Source organism: Aulonocara stuartgranti (genome assembly GCF_965226115.1).
Source record: "Aulonocara stuartgranti genome assembly, chromosome: 23".
Lineage (NCBI taxonomy): Eukaryota > Metazoa > Chordata > Actinopteri > Cichliformes > Cichlidae > Aulonocara > Aulonocara stuartgranti.
In genome coordinates, this window is record NC_138958.1 from 47,535,380 (window position 1) to 47,557,674 (window position 22,295).

Here is a 22,295-nt window from a genome sequence, read left to right on the forward strand (position 1 = left end):
GCCTACTTACTGCATATTATTGGTTGTTGCTGTGGGTTCCCCACTGTGTTGGTTTTTCCTTGTGTTTTTCAGCAGATGATGAAATAGATTTTCAGTATTTTTTCTCTCTTCCTCTCCATCTATTTCTCTTCTTCTCTATTTTTCCCTCTTCTTCTGTTAACTTTCTCCCCAGCTTATCTTTTTTCTTCTTTCCTGACCCCCGTTCTGATTCTAATGACTCAAAATAAAATAAAATCATCATCAAATTCTTTTTTTTTTTTTTTTTTTCTGGAAGTGACATCAGAAACAGCAGCATGTGACATCACGTGATGGCGGAGCTTCAGTTCATCCTTTGTCATCCTTTCAAAGAAAACCAAAGGGGAGAAGAGACGGTGAGAAGGGGGGGAAGAGAGAAAAAACAAAAACAAAAAAAAACAACTCCTGGGTCACCTGTATGGAGAGAAAGAAAAACAAAAAAAACAGGGGAGACAGCAAACAACAAAGAGCAACATAATAATAATAAAAAAAAAAGCACCATCACAATAAACTAGCTAGTCATAGATATCAATAGTTACTAAATAGTAAACGATATTGTGCAGCACGCAAGATAGACAGTGCACAGTGTGCTTTGAGGCAGCAGCCAAGAAAGCTGTAGTCCGCGTCTGTGAATACCCATGTGTACACCTGTGTGCATACCTGTGTGGATCAGCATGCTTGCATTCCAAAGGTTTCTCCATGTAATGATCTGCTAGGGAGTGTGGGGAGCCACAGCCCTGTCCTCTATGGTATCAAGCAGGTATGGAGGAGATCAAAACTCCAGACATCCAGAGGCCCCCAGAACACAAGAGACCATGGAAGACCAACAGAGGGGCAGCCGCGCCACTGTCCCAGTAAGAGCTGAGGAGAGTCCCAGATGAGGGCTCATTCAGCAGCTGCGGAGCAGAAGCCAGGGGGAGTTGCAGTGACGCGCCCGTGAGCTCCGCCGGCAGCCAGCTGAGCCTGAGTGACTGAGCCCCAGGCCGAGAGGCCGGGGGCACCCCACCTCCGAAGTGGCCCGAGCGAGCCCCAATAAGCGGCCGCCAAGGAGTGAGCCGGTGTGTACCCGGATGCCCACCCCCAGATACAAAGAACCACCAACGCACCGATACCTGAGGGAGTCCGCCACCGGCAGGGGAAGTAATCAAGTGGACCAGTATAGCAAAAACCATAATGGTGGCAGAGGCCACAGAGCCAAGTGGAGGATTTTCAACGTTCAAACCAGATAAAAAACAGAAATTAAATGGTGTTAAAAGCCATGAATTCAGGCAATTCATTCACAACATCATTACAAGTTTTACTGGACGTTAATATTTTTCTCTTTTTTCAGTGCAAAACAAACTAACAGTACACATGATGCTGGCAAGTTAAAATGTCAGTGTCTTTTATAGATAGCATGTCTAGCATCATAGTTTTATAGATCACGTAGTCAGGGTAAAAACTCCATCTCTGATTATTATTGTACATGACTGTGACATGCAGTGGCCTCAGCATCATGATGAAGGCGACTGGAGGAGATAGTTTGGTAGACATCGATGTTTTGCCGATGAAGGCTCATGTAGCGGTCCTCTTTGTCCTAAACAACAATTTACACTGTCATTTACATTTAATTAAAGTGCAGCTTAAAAACAGACATAATGCACTGCAGCCTCGGCACAATTAAGTGTAAAACAGAACTATGGAAAACTCACAAACATCTGGCGAGTTTCAGATCCTGTTAAGTTAGTTAGACCTGATCTGTTTTCTCTGTTAGGATAAAAACATCAGAGGTCATGGGGTGAAAAATACCTCAAAAACAAGACTAGCTATGTCTACAACTAATGTGTGGTGTTTTAAAAGAACCTATGAGATACTTTGAACACCACAGTGGCTGCTGTATGCAGTAATGTGCTCAAGTGATTTCAAAGGGTCATTTCATGAGTTTAAGTGCGTCAGTAAAAGTTTTCACCTGCGAGGATTTCTCCTCAGGCTGTAACCACAGGTTATCACAGCCACACTGATGAGTGAAGCAGCAGCAGAAATGATGGGAACTGTAGCCATGAACTTCATGCCAGAAGAATCTCCATCGTCTGTTGAATGTTGCCACACACACAAAAAAACTTCATTTTGAAAACATGAAAAGTCACGAAATTTGCATTAGCCTGTTATATTAAAGTGGAAAACATGTTTATCTTTTCATTACATTAGAGTTACAATTGCATCATTCAAACATTTCACTGATGAAATAACACCAAAGTTGTGATTGGAGCAGTTTTATAATGAAATTTTAAACAAATTAGCCAGAAGAAGAGCTTAAAAACATTCCAGATGTTCATCTCCTGACTGAAACCTTTCATTAATCCGCTGCAGGCGGGAATGACGACCTCAAACCATGTATGACAGAAAAGAAAGTGTTAACGCAGTTCCAAACATCCACCTTGAATCTGCGGTGTGGGTATAAATAGAAAATGTTTTTACCTCTCACAGTCACACTGAGATGGAGAACATACAATCCACCACGAAATCCACACTCACAGGTGTAGTTCCCACTGTCTTCAGATGTTAAGTTGAGCAGGTGGAGAAACACAGTCTCATTTTCTTTGATCAGTGTGAACCTGGAGTCACAGCCATGAATAAAGCCTCGGTCGTAACGATAGAGCAGACGACACTGTTCTCCTCGGCTCCTCTCTGTGCTGATCTCACACAGTATCATCACAGTAATATTCAGAGTTGTTTTGCTGCATATTTGAGTGGAATCGGGTTTCTTTCCAATTGTCTTCACAAGAGTCTCTATAAATTGTTCCAGTTAAAATGAAACAAAATCGGGATTATAGTTTCTATATATTTGTTGTTGTGGGAAAATCAATCACATATATTATTTCACTAACCTAACTAAAGCTTTCTTCTTAAACACCTGGCTTTACAGCTTTTCTTTTTTAATTATATATATTTACCTTCACTGCTAAAAACCACAAGCAGAAGCAGGAGAAAGCAGAGTTTCCGTGCAGTCATGCTGGTGAGGAAGTAACTGTGGCTGACAGTGTGAGGTAGACTATAGTGAAAGCAGGAAGACTTGCACCCTCCTTATTTCACCTCTTGTGTCTACACTGAAACTTTTACTATGTCTAAAATAGAAGTGCATAAAAGTGGAAGGACAGTAGAAGGTAAACCACCAACATTGTTTAAGCCAGACTGATCTCTCTGTTTATCTGGATGGACATTGTGTTCAAATTATGATGAGATGTTTGTTCAAAAACAAAACTAGTCTGATACAAAGAGTCATGTTTGCCACAGTTTATTGTGTTTGTATTGTATTAAATCTGAGAGCCTGAGTTGGAGTATTATGACTGAATGGTCTCCATTACTGGGAAACAACTATCCAGTGTGAAAAGATGGACGTTTATTATAATATATGAATATTATTATATTAGTATGTCACCTAAAGTTTTATATACTTTAAAATGTTTCATAGAGCTTTATTATCCACTCCCACAGTTCCTGTGCTTCTTGCTGAGCGTGTCTTGTTGTCGTGTTGATGGTTCACTGAGATGATAGTCTGGTAGGAATCACTCGATGGCTGCTGAAGGTTTGTATAGGGCTGATCTGGCTCATCGTCATCCTTTAGAAAAGTGAAATATTTTAGGTATTAATCAAGTTCAACCCGGTCTACCCACACACTCTATTGATCTTTAAATCTCTCCATCTGTTGCCTGGATTATTTAATGTTTCTGCTCATTTCTGTAAGAGCTTCTTCACAAAATAAAGGACACTGAAGTTGGCACTAATAGTATTATAACACTAATCTGTAATTATCTATATAAGTAACATCCTAAAACATAAATGTACATGTTTTATGTTTACTGGCAAACTTTTAACTAGCTGCTGTAGATCGTAGCAATAAATTGCTCACCAAACCGTTGGGATTTTCAGGTACAGACACTCCAGATGTTCCTGACCTTAAGCAGCCACGTTGATAAGAAAGGATGTCAGCATTAGTGTAACACTATTCACATTCAAACAGAGAAAAATCAAGTAAGAACATCTACATTTATATTATCTTCTCTCTTAATAATGATAATTATTTTTGGAAGGATAAAAAGTGTTCATTCTAGACATGATGTTTAACACACACCGAATTCTCATTTATTGAAATGTGATGTTTCCTTTTACTTTCTCTACATCTATATCATCTTTGAATTACTGCAGCAAAAATAGTCTCACCCATTACTTTTCCTCCAGTAGATAAATCCCACGATAACTCCAGTTATAAAGATGATCACAACACCGGGCAGATAAACGGAAAAAGATTTGTCTGCTGAAGTGTGGGCCTCGTTTGTGTCTAAATCATTGAAAAGATGCATTTGTCAGTAAAATCATTTACTTTCATTTCCTGGAAATCAAAACACAAATCAAACACAGTTTACGTCTACTGAAACTCTGAGTGAAGTAATGAAACCCCAGTTTTATAACCACAGAGCTTTAAATATTGTCACTGTGCTCTTTTCTTTTGTCTTCTTCTTCTTCTTTTGCATCTTTTCTGAATATTACTATGAACTGAAATTGGTCCAACTGCTTATATACATTCACTGGCCACTTTATGAGGTATACTTGTTCAGGGTGTAACACAAATATTTCAGTGTTCATTTCATTTGTCAATCACATGTCAGTTTCATCTTCCTGGTTAAATAAAGGTTAATAAAATAATAAAATGTCAGCAAATCAATGCTCAAACAGAGCAACATGGCACATGTTACTGGTCCCAGTGCTTCACAAACTGCTGATCTGCTGGGATTTTCCCACACAATCATCTCTGTTCACAGACAATGGTCTGAAAAATAGAAAATATCCAGTGAGCTGTGATTCTCTGGGTAAAAATGCTGTTTACACATCAAACCTTGAGGCAGAGCGGACCACACTGGATATCACTGCTGTCCTCTAACAACAGCAAGCTGAGGCTACAGTTTGCAAGTCTGGACAACAGAAGACTAAAAAAACGATGCCTTGCCCGATGAGTTGATTTCTAACAGTTCAGACTCCTGGTGGTGTAATGCTCTGTGGGGGATTTTCTTTGCAAACTTTGGACCCTGTAGTGACCACTGAGCATCATTTAAACACCACAGCCTGCCTGAAGGTTGTTGCTGACCACATTCATGTCTTTATGCCCAAAAAATACCCATCGTCTGATGGCTGCTTCCAGCAGGATACCACACCATGTCACGGCGCTCAAATCATGTACGGCCTGCGCAGTCACCAGATCTCAATCCAGCAGAGCACCTTTGGGATGTGGTGGAACGGAAAGTTTGCTTCAAGTAAGAGCAGCTGACGAATCTGCAGCAACTGTGTGATGATGTAATTTCAATATGTCTTGAGAATCTTTGAGGAATGTTTTTAGCGCCTTGTTGTGCCACAAAAAATGAAGACATGTTTGATGGCTGAAGGTGGTCCAACTCGGTTCAAAGATGTACCTGATAAATGAGTCAGTGAGAGTATTTAAAATGCTGTAAGTGAAAATAAGAAGAAAAGAAATGAACAAATTACAAGAATAAAAAACACATAAGCAGGTCAATACAATGCTAACACAGTGCTGAATAACTGTGTCAGATAAAGAAACCAAAATGCATTTACCTTCCACAGTGACACTGATATGGACAATATATGTCCCTCCAGTGTTTGTACACTCACAGGTGAAGTGGAAGTACTGTGGATAGTTTTACCTTACATACATAGATCTACCAGTACAGCTTCTGAGGTAACTGTTTACAAAATGGTATATTCTATCCACAAGTTCTTTGCAATTTTACATTGATAAACATTATCCTTAACACATTTGGCCCACATAAAGTACTATGGCCATCACACTGTCATTTAGAATTGTTTAAATAACTCGTGTCTTAAGTCATTCCAAATAAAAAAAGTCGCATGGTTCACTTTTATATCACAAAATGTTAGAAATATAAGTCGTTCATAACAAACTGAAAGGCTGGGAGTTTAAAATGCAAACCGATGGAAGTAGAAGTCTATAATGTCTCAGAGCACACGGTGTCTATTATTGTGTAGACATTTATAAATAAAAGCTTAATAAAGATGCTTAATTTCTTAAGAAATAAACAGGTGGAGTGATCTTTATCAAAAGTGGATGTTGCATCTGTGGCTAAACCCCTGTAACCAAAAACTTTAAAAATCTACTGTGTGTGAGGCTGTGTAAGTAAAGCTTGCCCTTCACACCCGCGTGTAACAAACCATTTGTTGGGGGTTGTGGATTTGACACCTCAGCATTGTGAAAGTGGGGAAACATGTTTCTGGCTGAGCGTAAGATTTCTGCTTACAACTTAGAATCTCAGCTCTAAATGTAATTCAGATGTTTTTTAAGTAGGGCTAATGTATTATTTGACTTCTAAGGCACACACACACACACACACACACACACACACACACACTCACACACTCGCGCACACGCACACACACGCACACACGCGCACACACACACACGCACGCACTCACGCACGCACACACGCACGCACACACGCACACACACACGCACACACACACGCACACACACACGCACACACACGCACACACACACTCACACATACTGGTAAAGGTGAATTGGAAGGACAATTTTTTCAAACAAGATTTTTGCAACACTAAACGGACCCCCCTTTCCGCTTGTGCTAGATAGATGAAGTGCATCTTTAAAAATCCCATTTGAGTTGTACAACACAAATCTCACTTCAAAATTGTGAAAAACACACCAGAACTCAAAATATAAGAACCTGACAACATGGTGTAATAAGAGGACAACACTAATTAGGTAACTTGGCTCCTCCCCCTGACATGAACAGTAATTGTCAGGGCTAACTTTATTAACAGGACAAAGGCCATACACATACACAAACATGTATTTTGTGTGTATTAAAAGGGCAACAGGTGAATAAAAGGAACAAATTGAGTGCATTTTACAAAAACAGGATTGTTTTGTTAACAGAAATGAAAATAACTGGCAATATAAAATTATATGTCCTCTTAGATCAGATGCACTAAAACAGTGTCAACAAAATGAATTCACCAATCTTCTAATAGTAAAATTCTAAAATAAATAAATGAGAAACCAAAACATACAAAATATCTTTTGTAACTCCTCCAAGAAGTACTTTGGAGTTATGTAGACTCCTCTACATAGGATTTTCTTTTTTCTTCAACGACACGCCCCGATTCCTCACAAAATCTCTGATGTTTTGAATAGAACGACCAGCCAGAGCAGGATCTTCTGCAGTTTTGCATTGCTGGCATTCGATAATAGTGGCCAGTTTTCCTTTTTTGATATGTTCGCCAAAATACTTCATTATCGCAGCAACCTCCGTGGGAGACCAAGGATGCTTTTTGACCCTCCTTGCATTTTCCAGAGAAGCTAGAAGCAGAAAAAAATAAATGTAAACAAACTACTTTTTAAACAATTTTTAAATTAAAGGGGACGTATTATGCTCAATTGTGTGAGTTGACATGGTTGTAGGATGCAAAAATATAATGGCGATAATCGGCTTCCTTCAAATAAGCCGAAGAATTGAGTTCTGCACACACTAGTTTTACAGCCCTGCTAAGAACAGTTAGTGTTTAGTCTACACAGCCCAAAGACGGCCTTTGCATTGTCCACGAGGACAGGTGCTGAGGCTGTGATTATGCTGGATTGTGCAAAATACACTACCTGGGACCTAAAAGAGCTCCTTTTTTAGTTGTTGAAAACCTACACTTAAGGAGTCGGGAGGCAATTCATAACCAAATATACATACAAAAGCAACAAAAAAAAGTGGGTTTTGCATAATATGTCCCCTTTAAGGTGAATTTGTTGTAACAGTGTTTCTTTGGTATAAATCCTGTAATGCTGACTGTTTAAATACTTATTACAATGGATGAATACATTTATTTAAATGTAAAATTCTGAAAGGTAGCCCACATTAAGTCAGAATTCCAATAAATAGCTATGGCAAATCACTATGGATGGAGAGCATTTTATTCCACACACCGTTATACAACAAAAAACATGTATAGCATGATATTGTAATAATTTGAAATGTATAACATATACTCAAACATTTCATATATAACTGTCTGACTCAAATGTTTATTTAAAAACAAGGGTGGACCCTGCCTGACCATGAGGTGGGCCTTCAGGTTTTTTCAGTGAACATAATTTTCTTCAAGACGTTCAGGTTACAGCCCACAATTAGCCAAACCAGCCCAAATTTTCCAATATTATCCAGATTCTGCCTATGGGAATAAGATGATGTTCAGAGTATGGAGATAATGTAGAAGCCCAATGGTTGAGGAATCCTCAAAATTAAAAACCCAAATCATAATATGTTCTCATTGCTTTGTTTATTAATTGTTTTGGTGCATTGCTGTTTTGAAAATGATAAGTATTTAAATGTATTACAGATTAAAACAGGCATAGGGAAAGTAATTTAAACATTTATCCCATTACTTAATACAAGGTATTGTTCCACATTGAATGTGATTTATGTTTTACCTTACCAAGTAGGTTAATATAATTGTCTAACCAAGTTGTAGAATTATGGTACGGTCCCTGGCAGAAAGATGAGCATAGTCACCATACTGGCTTGGGTGGTGTGGATAACTGGGTTCAAAAATGCATGAAGTTTACATTTGTGCTTAAGTGACTTTTGTATGCATGTCACCATTTACCAGATTGTTCATTTGTTTTCTTCTTACTGCTTGGCTTCATCTCCTTGTTTAGTATTCTGTTGGGTTCAATGACCTTACCCGCTCCATTTTTACTTTGTGCTGAAAAACAAAACAAAACAGTAAGCATATATTTGTTGTATTAAATCTCTTATAATGTAATGTCAAATGCTCCTGAATGTGGTCAAGCAACTAATGGACCTTGAAATCTTGAATATGGTTTCTAAGATAAATCCAGAGTCGCAACTATGACTTTTAGTTTAAGGTGACACATGTGAATGTGGAATATGGCTAGAGCTATTACAGCTGATATTAAAAGATACAAGGCTGAATTTTTCTCCAAACAAGACTCCGGTGTAGTGATGGGATTTCCGGCTCTTTTTAGAGATCCGGCTCTCTCGGCTCGGCTCACTAAAAAGAGCCGGCTCTTTCGGCTCCCGAACCGGCTCTTCAGGTTATTTTGTTGCTTTCATTCATTTATTATTAACAACAATATAAAATTATGCACAAAATGAATTACTAATGTTTAAAAACATGTTTTCTATGTATATATGTTCATTATATAAATCTGCTTTTATTTATTCACTCCACATAAAATTTAAAAAATAAATTATAAAATACAAAAACCTACCATTTACAATTTAACTTTTAAAATTTAAACTTTAAATTTAAAAATACCAAGTGCCCAGTGCTCAGCTCAGTGGGTAGACACACTGGCAGCTTCACTTATATCACACTTAATTCACTGTGTTTTATCTTCCCATCGCACTGATGAGTGGACAGTTTTCAGGTGCCCGTGCACCGGCTCTATATGATATCCTTTTCTTGCAGACTCTACACTCTGCCTATGTATTGTCAGTAAAATTTAAATGGTTCTAGATTTTGCTTCTTTTCTTGGTGTCACTCATTTTCTTTACTCCACCTTTCTAATGTGACGACATTGTCTCTTGTTGTTGCTCCCGGCTCTCTTTCTCTCTCTCTCCCTGCTGCTCTTTTCGTGTGCTACTGCTGTTGCGAGTGTAACTACCGCCCCTAGCTCCTCCCTCTGCTCAGAGGCGGGAGGGGTGCAAACGCAAGGCTCTGTTTGCGCCCCTCCCGTCTCTACTCAGCGCAAACACAAGGCTGACGTGCAGCGAAAAAAGTGAGAGAGAGGGCAAGAGAAAGTAAAAAAAAAAATCCACGGCTCCCAATAAGGAGCCGGCTCGCATCGTTCACTTCAAAGAACCAGCTCTAAGAGCCATTTCGTTCGCGAACGACCCATCACTACTCCGGTGACTGGTCAACTTTCCACTCACCACTGATTTACTGTAGAAAGAGGATGAGAGCGTAGAGGGAATACTTCAGAAGCGCAAACCAGGTAAATAAAGAGTAGTAGATCAGCCCTCCACACACCAACTATTTTCATCTCTCTTGATTAATCTCATCTCCTTCTGTCTCCTGCAGGGCAGCTTCCTTTCTAACATCCTTCAACAAACCTTCCTCACTGTCCCTTGTTTGCACATGCCCAACACAACCTCAACCTGGCCAATGTAGAACAATGTAGACATTTTTTCCAACATGTGCAGTCCCAATGATATTGTTCTTCCTAATCCTATCCATTCTCTCCACCCTCAAAAAGAATCCCAGCATCTTTGCTTTCCCCAAACTCACCTCCAAGAACTGCAATCTATTAAGAACTCTGCTGCCCCCTTACTCTACTGCACTCACTCTAGAGACTATATCACCACATCCTAAAAAGAACATTACTGGCTGCACACTGACTATAGTATTGAGTGCAAACTCCTAATCAACTTTTAAGCCTTCAACAACCTCGCCCCCGCCACCCTGAGGGATTGTCTTTACTGTCACTCTCCCACAACACTGCTAACACTAACCTCCTTACCCCCATCATCAAAATCATAAATCTGAGGGTACAATCCTTTGCCACTGCTAATTGCACCCTCTGGAACTTCCTCTGCTCATTAGATTCTCTCTAGAACTTTAAATCACAGCTCAAAATCACCTGTTCAAACTAGCATTTCCTACCTGACCATCCTCCAAAACTGACCTTTCTATTCTGTTGAGCTGGTCTTTAGAAAGATCCTTGACTTTCTTTAAATTACCATTTGGACAAAGGTAACAATCACTGGAAAAATGATAGTAATGAATTATCTTTTTTTTTTTACATAAAGATAGCAAAGATAGCAAAAGTGTCTAGGAAGTAGTTACAAAGGTAAAAGCTTCAATAAATGATGACAAACACATACCTGGAGGTTCCTTGACAACTTTCTTCATCATTCTAGTATCTATAGAATCTGTAATAAAGTCTATTAGTCATGTGATTTCATAAATTGAACAAAGTTGAGACTAATCACATTGTACTTACCAATCTGTGGATATACAAGATTTCCGTCATTGACCTCACGCTCCGCTCCGACCTCCTCACGCTCCGCTCCGACCTCCTCACGCTCCGCTCCGACCTCCTCACGCTCCGCTCCAACCTCACTTTCTTCACTTGAATCTGTCAACTGTAGGTTATCTAACAAAATAAAAGATTGTCTTAATGAATTATAAGGTTATAGTGCAGGAAACGTGTATAATTCTTAACCTTAACACCACTTTACCTTCGATTTCAATCTCTTCAAGTGTTTTGCCTTGAAGGCTTTTGAGAGACCCTTTCTCCATGGCAATCAGTAGTTTGGATATTTTGGCAAGCTGGGTAGTAGCCTCTGGAAGTCTATAATATTCGCGATGAACACGAATATCATGACCTAGGAAGTTGGCAACTTGGTCTAACTCGTGATTCTTGAGGTTTAAGATCTGAGACAAAGTTGCGACATGTTTGCGCAACTGCGTTGAACGTAGGTGTTCAGGGTTTTCAGCCCCACATTCAGTCGCATAAATCCTCAAACAGTCCTGTCCTCTGTAGGGAGTCAGACAATGAGGTCTGGCAAACAGGAACATGTTTTCTGCCAGAACACCACAGTCTTGTCTTTTCTCTGTCAGCCGTGTTATGGCATTCACCATGTCTGGTGAAAGTAGCACTGCAACCTTGCGTCCTCGTTTACCCCTCAATTCTACACGACTGAAGTGTTGACAAAGGTAAAGTTCAAATTTTGTCAGTCCAATTGCAACATCCTTGTGCAGGGTACTAGTGTCTCTCTCCTGGAAGCCATTCAGTGTCATCTTTGAAATTTCTCCCCCTCTTCTCCTGTTAAATAGTATTACATTTGCCATGGTAGCTTTACAAAGTTCACTGTATGATTTTGGTGAACTATGCTCTTCCAAGTCCTTCAGTGCTTGTTCTGTAGTCTTCTCCAGATGTCTATGAAGACGCTGAACATCTTCTGTGAAAGGAAGTGTGGAAGGCTTGTTGAAGTGCCGCTCGTTTAGTGTGGTTAATGCAGTATGGGAGATGAGTTCTGACCACTTTGTAGCATAAAGGGTTTTGAAACTCTGGGTTGACTTTATCAGTGCACTGTCTTCTGCCATCAGTGCTCTGCAATGTATAATATCACAGACTTTCTGCAGTGAGTGTCCCAACTTTAAAGCAAGGCTTGGAGTCGAGTAGCAGTTCTTTTCTTCATCATACCCACACACCTTCTTAACAGCTTTGATAACCACATTGAAATTTGCAGGTCTTACAGCATCCTCAAAAGTGTGTATTGAGCATTCTTTCCGAAGTGTGAGCAGAAGTCTTCCACATTCTCGGAGTGTCTGGCGAATGTAGTCAAATTTGGTGGGATCTTTCCCATGTTTGTTAAAGAATGATTGAGCAAGCTGAAGAATAGAGAAGTCACTTCGCACAGTAGAAGTTATTTCATCATCTTTCATGACAGCTAATATCTTCCAAACACCGGGGGAAACTTGCTGACACAGAGCTGACTCACTCATACAGGCCAGGGACAAGACCTTTTTTCGTCCCCCCTCTGAATTGGCCTCCACTGGTTTTGAAGAACATTTACGAACATGTCTCCAAAGATCTCTTTTAAGATATAATGCCTCGCAATAAATGCAGTGAATATAGTCTTTTCCTTTGTAGGGTTTTTTTGATGTGCGTCTGGTTTTTAATGATCCAATCCCACTTGCGATGACCTCCGAGTTATGTCTGTGGTTTCCTTTGTTTCGCAGCTTAGAAAGCATTTTCAAACGGTCTTTGGACTTCTTGGGAAGACTTAAAACTCGAGCAACATCTGCATGTGATTTCTCATGAGTTTTTAAATGACGTGTAAACTTTGTCTGTAGTTTTCCACAAATGTAGCAGTATGTTTTGTTTCTTAGTGAGGAGGATGTTTTTAAGGAATCTTCAGCCGTAGTATTAGAGTCATCAACAATGCCTTCAGCATCAGACTTTTCTGCTGTGGCAATAACCCCTGATACGTCGAGCTGTCTTGTGCCAATTCCATCTTCAGATATTGATTCGGCATCTTCTGAAATTCTTTGTCCTACTCTCTCTAAAAAACTTTCTAGGCGAGGTCTTTTCGTTTTGCAAGCACATTGACTGCTGGAGATCTCAGAGTTCTGTACTTGTTTGCAACTTATATTTAAAGGCTCTGATTTGTTGTCCCATGAGCTGTCTGAGTCAGCTATAGAATCTGGCACATATTCCTCTTCTGATGAAGCCCCCTCACTTGAACTATCTTCACTAAAGACCTAATAACAATCAAAAACACAAAGTAAGACTTTGTTTACCTTACATATTTTACTGAGAAGAATTCTGCAAAAACACTTACCTCTGGAAGAGGTTCAGTGAGGTTCACCTTGTGGCTAACATAACATCTTTTGTGCCAGGACTGGTAGCAAACTAGACAGAGAAAAATTAAGTTAATAAAAGAAAGGTAGTTAAAGCCGCTTTCCCCAATTTAAAAAAACAGGCTAGATGGAAGCATAAACACAGTCAAGAAGGCTCCCCCCTCCCATTGGATATTATCCATAGGCCACACCCCCTGGTGTGCTTTGCTGCTAAACAGGCCAGTGCATAGTGTGGTGGAGCCATGTTAATGTAGAATTTAAGGAGTCAGGAAAGACTGTTCTATCGTTTTTCTGGACTGAGCCATGTTATTGGCTGATGGTTTTAGACAAATGCAACAGAACCACTTCATTTTTTTTTCTTTAATCTCCAAACAACATTTATAGCTATGCTTTGTTAAAATGTTGTTATGAACATGAAAAAAAAATATGTTAAGCTAACTTGTTTTTGCAAATTGGGTATAGCAGCTTTAATAATGACATGGTAAGTAAATATGTAAAAAGTGCAGATGTAAAAGGTTCATTATGAACATATATCATATTTACTTATGGATTAGTTTTTATAGTGTTCCTTATGGATCATATTTAAGATATTCTAATCTACCCAACCTTCCATAATTAAATAATTACCTTCACATCTCACACCACTCCATTTCAGAGGCGAAAAAGGTCCTCCACATGCAAAACATTTTTCTAAACTTGACATTTCGTCAGGGACTAGATCATGATCGCAGTCCTGTTTGGTAAAAAAAAAACAAAAAAAAAAAAACAGTGTAATCAAAAACAAAATTCATACTTTTGTGATGTAAAATAACACAACCAAATAGTTGTTTTGGTTCCTCTTTAAAAAGGAGTTAAGGACGGAAGAAAAAAAAAAAAAAACAGGTTCAAGTGTTACTAAAACTATTAAATCAATTTTTGTAACTTTTGCAATGCAAAATTTAAAGGGAAAAATACCTGCTGTATATAGATCAATTTTCAAAACAATTTGTTCTTCTAGGTTTTATATTATGGTATATATTACAAAACCACAATGAAAAGAAAATTCATTGTGGACCCACAACACCCAAAAAAGATTAGACTTACAATTTGTTCTTTCTGAAATGAGAAGATGTGTCCAAAGTTTTGACTGGGAGTGTAAAAAAGTATAATTAAATCATGAAGTCATGAATCCATCAAGACATAACGGATGGCCTTTACACAACAATGTTACATAAATGTGCTTGGCATTAACAGGAAAGAGTTTAGCGATTGTTTCGGTTGTATTTACATGCTCCTTCCTATAGTAAGCTTCATTCTTGCTCCTTGATCAGCTGAAATTCAAATATGCGATCTAACTACATCAGAGTTCATTTCAACCAAGCCGAGAACTACGTCTTTATGCAAACCAGATTTAGGGTTGGGGTTTCATACTTCTTGTTTCAAATCTCAGTCCTCCTAATGCGTGCATCTTACTTGGTCAAGATAACCAAGGACCCACATACCTCAATACTGCCTAATAACTAGCACCTCAGTCTACAACTAAAACAATCTGACACTGAAACTCCAATTTACCTTTGTTGTGTCGTTAGGAGAGGAACTGGCTGCATTCTCATCCACAGCCTGAGATGCCACCATGTTGGATTTCTAAAGAAGAAGCGTGAATAATGAATGGCAGTCTTTGGGTCTAGCCAAGATGAATACAGTCCTCCTAATGTCTGGACCTGTCCAGTTGAGTAATACACAAGACCCGTGTGTGTATGCACAATTGCCAGAGTAACTCTCATTGATCTGAATTCATTTCTAAACTCAGTCCTCCTAATGTCTGGACCTGTCCAGTTGAGTAATACACAGGACCCGTGTGTGTGGGCGCACTTGTAGGTAGAACTCAGTTGTTTATACTTCCTGTTTCAAATCTCAGTCCTCCTAATGCGTGCATCTTACTTGGTCAAGATAACCAAGGACCCACATACCTCAATACTGCCTAATAACTAGCACCTCAGTCTACAACTAAAACAATCTGACACTGAAACTCCAATTTACCTTTGTTGCGTCGTTAGGAGAGGAACTGGCTGCATTCTCATCCACAGCCTGAGATGGCACCATGTTGGATTTCTAAGGAAGAAGCGTGAATAATGAATGGCAGTCTTTGGGTCTAGCCAAGATGAATACAGTCCTCCTAATGTCTGGACCTGTCCAGTTGAGTAATACACAGGACCCGTGTGTGTATGCACAATTGCCAGAGTAACTCTCATTGATCTGAATTCATTTCTAAACTCAGTCCTCCTAATGTCTGGACCTGTCCAGTTGAGTAATACACAGGACCCGTGTGTGTGGGCGCACTTGTAGGTAGAACTCAGTTGTTTATACTTCCTGTTTCAAATCTCAGTCCTCCTAATGCGTGCATCTTACTTGGTCAAGATAACCAAGGACCCACATACCTCAATACTGCCTAATAACTAGCACCTCAGTCTACAACTAAAACAATCTGACACTGAAACTCCAATTTACCTTTGTTGCGTCGTTAGGAGAGGAACTGGCTGCATTCTCATCCACAGCCTGAGATGGCACCATGTTGGATTTCTAAGGAAGAAGCGTGAATAATGAATGGCAGTCTTTGGGTCTAGCCAAGATGAATACAGTCCTCCTAATGTCTGGACCTGTCCAGTTGAGTAATACACAGGACCCGTGTGTGTATGCACAATTGCCAGAGTAACTCTCATTGATCTGAATTCATTTCTAAACTCAGTCCTCCTAATGTCTGGACCTGTCCAGTTGAGTAATACACAGGACCCGTGTGTGTGGGCGCACTTGTAGGTAGAACTCAGTTGTTTATACTTCCTGTTTCAAATCTCAGTCCTCCTAATGCGTGCATCTTACTTGGTCAAGATAACCAAGGACCCACATACCTCAATACTGCCTAATAACTAGCACCTCAGTCTACAACTAAAACAATCTGACACTGAAACTCCAATTTACCTTTGTTGCGTCGTTAGGAGAGGAACTGGCTGCATTCTCATCCACAGCCTGAGATGGCACCATGTTGGATTTCTAAGGAAGAAGCGTGAATAATGAATGGCAGTCTTTGGGTCTAGCCAAGATGAATACAGTCCTCCTAATGTCTGGACCTGTCCAGTTGAGTAATACACAAGACCCGTGTGTGTATGCACATTTGCCAGAGTAACTCTCATTGATCTGAATTCATTTCTAAACTCAGTCCTCCTAATGTCTGGACCTGTCCAGTTGAGTAATACACAGGACCCGTGTGTGTGGGCGCACTTGTAGGTAGAACTCAGTTGTTTATACTTCCTGTTTCAAATCTCAGTCCTCCTAATGCGTGCATCTTACTTGGTCAAGATAACCAAGGACCCACATACCTCAATACTGCCTAATAACTAGCACCTCAGTCTACAACTAAAACAATCTGACACTGAAACTCCAATTTACCTTTGTTGTGTCGTTAGGAGAGGAACTGGCTGCATTCTCATCCACAGCCTGAGATGGCACCATGTTGGATTTCTAAGGAAGAAGCATGAATAATGAATGGCAGTCTTTGGGTCTAGCCAAGATGAATACAGTCCTCCTAATGTCTGGACCTGTCCAGTTGAGTAATACACAGGACCCGTGTGTATATGCACAATTGCCAGAGTAACTCTCATTGATCTGAATTCATTTCGAAACTCGGTCCTCCTAATGTCTGGACCTGTCCAGTTGAGTAATACACAGGACCCGTGTGTGTGGGCGCACTTGTAGGTAGAACTCAGTTGTTTATACTTCCTGTTTCAAATCTCAGTCCTCCTAATGCGTGCATCTTACTTGGTCAAGATAACCAAGGACCCACATACCTCAATACTGCCTAATAACTAGCACCTCAGTCTACAACTAAAACAATCTGACACTGAAACTCCAATTTACCTTTGTTGCGTCGTTAGGAGAGGAACTGGCTGCATTCTCATCCACAGCCTGAGATGGCACCATGTTGGATTTCTAAGGAAGAAGCGTGAATAATGAATGGCAGTCTTTGGGTCTAGCCAAGATGAATACAGTCCTCCTAATGTCTGGACCTGTCCAGTTGAGTAATACACAGGACCCGTGTGTATATGCACAATTGCCAGAGTAACTCTCATTGATCTGAATTCATTTCGAAACTCGGTCCTCCTAATGTCTGGACCTGTCCAGTTGAGTAATACACAGGACCCGTGTGTGTGGGCGCACTTGTAGGTAGAACTCAGTTGTTTATACTTCCTGTTTCAAATCTCAGTCCTCCTAATGCGTGCATCTTACTTGGTCAAGATAACCAAGGACCCACATACCTCAATACTGCCTAATAACTAGCACCTCAGTCTACAACTAAAACAATCTGACACTGAAACTCCAATTTACCTTTGTTGCGTCGTTAGGAGAGGAACTGGCTGCATTCTCATCCACAGCCTGAGATGGCACCATGTTGGATTTCTAAGGAAGAAGCGTGAATAATGAATGGCAGTCTTTGGGTCTAGCCAAGATGAATACAGTCCTCCTAATGTCTGGACCTGTCCAGTTGAGTAATACACAGGACCCGTGTGTGTATGCACAATTGCCAGAGTAACTCATTGATCTGAATTCATTTCTAAACTCAGTCCTCCTAATGTCTGGACCTGTCCAGTTGAGTAATACACAGGACCCGTGTGTGTGGGCGCACTTGTAGGTAGAACTCAGTTGTTTATACTTCCTGTTTCAAATCTCAGTCCTCCTAATGCGTGCATCTTACTTGGTCAAGATAACCAAGGACCCACATACCTCAATACTGCCTAATAACTAGCACCTCAGTCTACAACTAAAACAATCTGACACTGAAACTCCAATTTACCTTTGTTGTGTCGTTAGGAGAGGAACTGGCTGCATTCTCATCCACAGCCTGAGATGGCACCATGTTGGATTTCTAAGGAAGAAGCATGAATAATGAATGGCAGTCTTTGGGTCTAGCCAAGATGAATACAGTCCTCCTAATGTCTGGACCTGTCCAGTTGAGTAATACACAGGACCCGTGTGTGTATGCACAATTGCCAGAGTAACTCTCATTGATCTGAATTCATTTCGAAACTCTGTCCTCCTAATGTCTGGACCTGTCCAGTTGAGTAATACACAGGACCCGTGTGTGTGGGCGCACTTGTAGGTAGAACTCAGTTGTTTATACTTCCTGTTTCAAATCTCAGTCCTCCTAATGCGTGCATCTTACTTGGTCAAGATAACCAAGGACCCACATACCTCAATACTGCCTAATAACTAGCACCTCAGTCTACAACTAAAACAATCTGACACTGAAACTCCAATTTACCTTTGTTGCGTCGTTAGGAGAGGAACTGGCTGCATTCTCATCCACAGCCTGAGATGGCACCATGTTGGATTTCTAAGGAAGAAGCATGAATAATGAATGGCAGTCTTTGGGTCTAGCCAAGATGAATACAGTCCTCCTAATGTCTGGACCTGTCCAGTTGAGTATTACACAGGACCTGTGTGTGTATGCATACTTTTCAGTATAGCCTTTATTCATTTAATACTATTTATACTTATACTGTACTATTTACATTATACCTTGCTTCTCCATGGCCAGTTGGAATCACCATAGTTATAGGTGATTTCTTCTCCTGGACCAATATCTTTGATTGCAAACAAACAGAGATGGGGCCTTCCATCCACTCTGGTAACTGTCATTTTACTGTTTGGATTCACATTATCGTCATTTACAAGTCTGCCAAGTGAGCCGTCCTCTCTGGTAGCATCAACACTAAAACAAAAAGTATACAATAACAATTACACTCTGTAAAGAAAGTCATTAAGTATATTAGGTTGTAGAACGTCTGAATAACATTTTAATATTCAATTCAAAATATTATTTGAATATTATAATTTGTAAACCTCATGTATTTTATCCTTTATCAAAGCAGTTACATACCATAACTGTTTTCCATTGAACTTGAAATCAAATATGAAAACCTTGAGTGCATCATGGTAAAGTTTCATTCGGTTTTCTTGTTCCTCTTTAGTTATGATTTGTCCTCTGTACTCAAAAAGAAAATCTCCCTTTTGAAATGACCGACAGCTGAACACACCGCGACCTAAAGACACACATCAAAAACAAATTGGGCAATAAACTATAAACCATTTAATTAAAATCCTTCTTGTTTTTAAATATGTTTTTTATTTGATTATATTGTATTATTTATTTTGGAACATGTAACATGTTCATAATTCCTTGGGGAAAGACAAGGAAAAAATAGAAATATAATAATAATAATAATAAAACAAGTATAATTATATTCGTGATTATTAATTTTCTCATGCATGGTATGCTACAAAAAAACTACAAAAAACATAAAAATTTCTATTTTGAGAAGCTGACTGCATTCTTTGGAATCAACTCACCTTTAAATGAATCAATATACCTCACATCAAATCCTGCCTTGTCTTCACCTAAGGAGCAGTAATACCTAGCATCTTGTATGGGATTTATTTTAGCTCTCCGTGGCCTTGTTGCCGCCATCCCCTGCAAAGATCAGGTATTAATGACTTTAGAAATAACACATTATACTACAAAATGTATGTAGACATAGAAATAAACAGATCGAAAAATCTATTTATGTTGGGGAGAGCTCCCCTAAAGGTTCCAAATATCTGTGTTCCTCCTATCTTGTATCACTGTGTGTCAGAGGCTGCATGCCCTACCTGTGGAAGTTCTGTTTCGTATATTTTATTTGGTCTAAGGTTACTGCAAATCTTAATGAGTTAATTTTCATATCCACATTTCCTTAACCTTTTATATTTCTTAAAGTTATAAATTAAAATAATGATTTAGTATGGTTGAACAATAAGCATATTTGTCCTACAGTTTTTGTTTCATTTGTAAAATATTTTCTGAAAACAGATCTCACTAGTTTTAAAACCACAAGTTTTGTGATGCTAAAACCAAAATTAATCAAACCAACAGCAACAGAATGTCAAACTTTTGCTACTAGCATGCTGGCTAGCTAAACTGTCAAAAATTAGATGCTTTGGTGTATCCGAACGTAATATAATAACCTATATTACTTTGCTTTATTGGATGAATATATTTATATAAACATCATGTGTAAGGGAATTTGTATGGTTCTCACCTGATCTTCCACGAAAGCAGTAAGATAAAAGCTGTCTCATTAAATCCTCATGTCGTGCACCTGAACTCTTTAGTGTCCTCTTCTTCTTCTTCTGCTCTTTAAATGTTCATGGTGGTTGGCAACCAGCGTAGATGTACATTAGCGCCCCCATAGTGCTGAGGAGTGGATATCATTGGCCAAGAACAGTGGATTAACACTGGGATTCTTGCAAATAGAATGCTATGATGTAATAGAGTTAAATTGCTCTAGTGCATTCTGACATAACTCACTTGGAATATGTAGACTTAATAATACTGTATAAAATGTAATTTTTCCAAAAGACTGATATTTATGCTTCTAAATTTTTAAAGAATGAAACAAAAGTAGTAAATGGGGATGATGAGTTTTAGTAACAACTTCAAAGTTATTTGGCTAAAAGAGTTTTAAAATTCAAATAATTAACTTGGACCAAAAAGGCATATTATTGCTACAATGAGATTGGTGAATAAAAATAGATTAGACCACAGATATTTAAGTATTGCAGCAATACAATTAATTTTCATGACCTTAAGTGTTTTTGTGATGCTTTCTTTTTCTTTTTAAATAGTAAAAACTCATGACATAATTAGGACAAAGTTTATAATGAAATAGAAAAATCTTTATTATTGTGGCTGGTCTGGGATGCTGCTGCAGGTGAGATAGACTCACCTGCATTGTATCTACAATCTGTTACAGCAACCGTATAATTATTGTAATTGTTGGACAGCGCGAGGGAACGACCGGCTCAGGTGAGCCACAGGCTGGTGCGCTAGCGGGATGGGGGTGCCGCTGGAAGCGTGGGCGGTCCCTGGAACCACCTCGTCACCAGCGCCGCTAGATCTACAGGCGAACGCCCAGGTAGTCACTTCCCCGTGGCTGGGCTGGGGCGCTGATGCTCCAGGCCTATTCCCTCGCTTGCTCATGGAGGGGGGGGGGAGGTGGCTCCTCGGTCTTAGTCGGGGGAAGAGGGTATGTGGCGGGGCGTGTTCTGCGATGCCGCTGCATGTGAGATGGACCCACCTGCACGGCATCTATAATCACACCACGCTGGCTTAAAACTTGTGCTCTGCTTGTGGTGTTGTTTGTGGTGATGTGTACGGCAGACACAAACATACCTTCCCACCCTCATACACACAACCACAAACACTCGGCCCTCACCCAACGTGGACACAGACATAAATGGACACTGTACACACAATCACACTCCCCAAACATTCTCTACATCCCAGGTCCAGGTATTCTTGCCCCGGAGGGGGAACTCATACCCAGACCCAGATGTTGCCCTCCTCCCTGAGGTGGAAATCAAGCAGACCGTCCCCGGCTCCGCAGTGGCAGGGGGCCGCTGCAACCCAGGCCTCGATCAGATGGCCAATTCCACCTTCAGGCCCCCCCGCCCTGACGGCTGGCAGAGAGTGGGGCTCTGTGAAGACCCCATGCCTCCCTCCGCTCGCTCATATGTAGTGTTGCTGCGTGCTGTTCTAAAGTGCATTTAAAACACGGGAGGAGATGTCATCTGTTCTTTTGATATTCATCAGAACCCTGGCTGCAGCATTTTGGATCAGCTGAAGACTTTTAGTTGCATTATGTGGACTTCCTGATAGTTAAGAGTTATAGTAATGCAGCCTTGAAGTAACAAAGGCATCAACTAGTTTTTCAGCATCACTCCTGGATGGGATGTTTCTAATTTTAGCAATATTACGGAGGTGGAAGGAGGAGACCCTAGAAACCTCTTTCATGTCAGATCTA

At 39.9% G+C, this 22,295-nt stretch overlaps 4 protein-coding genes across 5 annotated transcripts in view; 2 read left to right on the forward strand and 2 right to left on the reverse strand.

Annotated features, from left to right (window-relative positions):
- The window catches only part of LOC309701484 (NACHT, LRR and PYD domains-containing protein 12-like), a 1,104,110-nt gene that overhangs the window by 531,378 nt on the left and 550,437 nt on the right, over positions 1-22,295 (forward strand). The gene's annotated exons all lie outside the window — the stretch shown is intronic.
- The window catches only part of LOC309700370 (ribonuclease inhibitor-like), a gene marked incomplete at both ends in the record, with an annotated part of 96,331 nt that overhangs the window by 11,180 nt on the left and 62,856 nt on the right, over positions 1-22,295 (forward strand). The window lies entirely within an intron of this gene.
- Positions 6,807-16,492, reverse strand: LOC309701489 (uncharacterized protein). Of its 2 annotated transcripts, XM_082525726.1 has the most exons (10): positions 15,910-16,492; positions 15,442-15,513; positions 14,506-14,548; positions 14,050-14,155; positions 13,404-13,474; positions 11,295-13,323; positions 11,057-11,209; positions 10,938-10,985; positions 8,695-8,793; positions 6,807-7,402 (listed from the first exon to the last, which is right to left on the reverse strand). In XM_082525726.1, exons 1-10 carry the CDS (start codon positions 16,119-16,121, stop codon positions 7,167-7,169), a joined length of 3,069 nt encoding a protein of 1,022 aa, XP_082381852.1. In that variant the 5' UTR covers positions 16,122-16,492; the 3' UTR covers positions 6,807-7,166. The 2 variants fall into 2 exon arrangements, with proteins under 2 accessions (XP_082381852.1, XP_082381853.1); XM_082525727.1 differs by lacking the exons at positions 6,807-7,402; positions 8,695-8,793 and adding an exon at positions 9,250-10,816.
- LOC309701515 (histone-lysine N-methyltransferase SUV39H2-like) lies at positions 17,098-21,197 on the reverse strand. Its single transcript, XM_082525769.1, has 8 exons — positions 20,532-21,197; positions 19,804-19,924; positions 19,334-19,496; positions 18,973-19,165; positions 18,716-18,787; positions 18,248-18,319; positions 17,782-17,853; positions 17,098-17,385 (listed from the first exon to the last, which is right to left on the reverse strand). Exons 2-8 carry the CDS (start codon positions 19,919-19,921, stop codon positions 17,281-17,283), a joined length of 795 nt encoding a protein of 264 aa, XP_082381895.1. The 5' UTR covers positions 19,922-19,924; positions 20,532-21,197; the 3' UTR covers positions 17,098-17,280.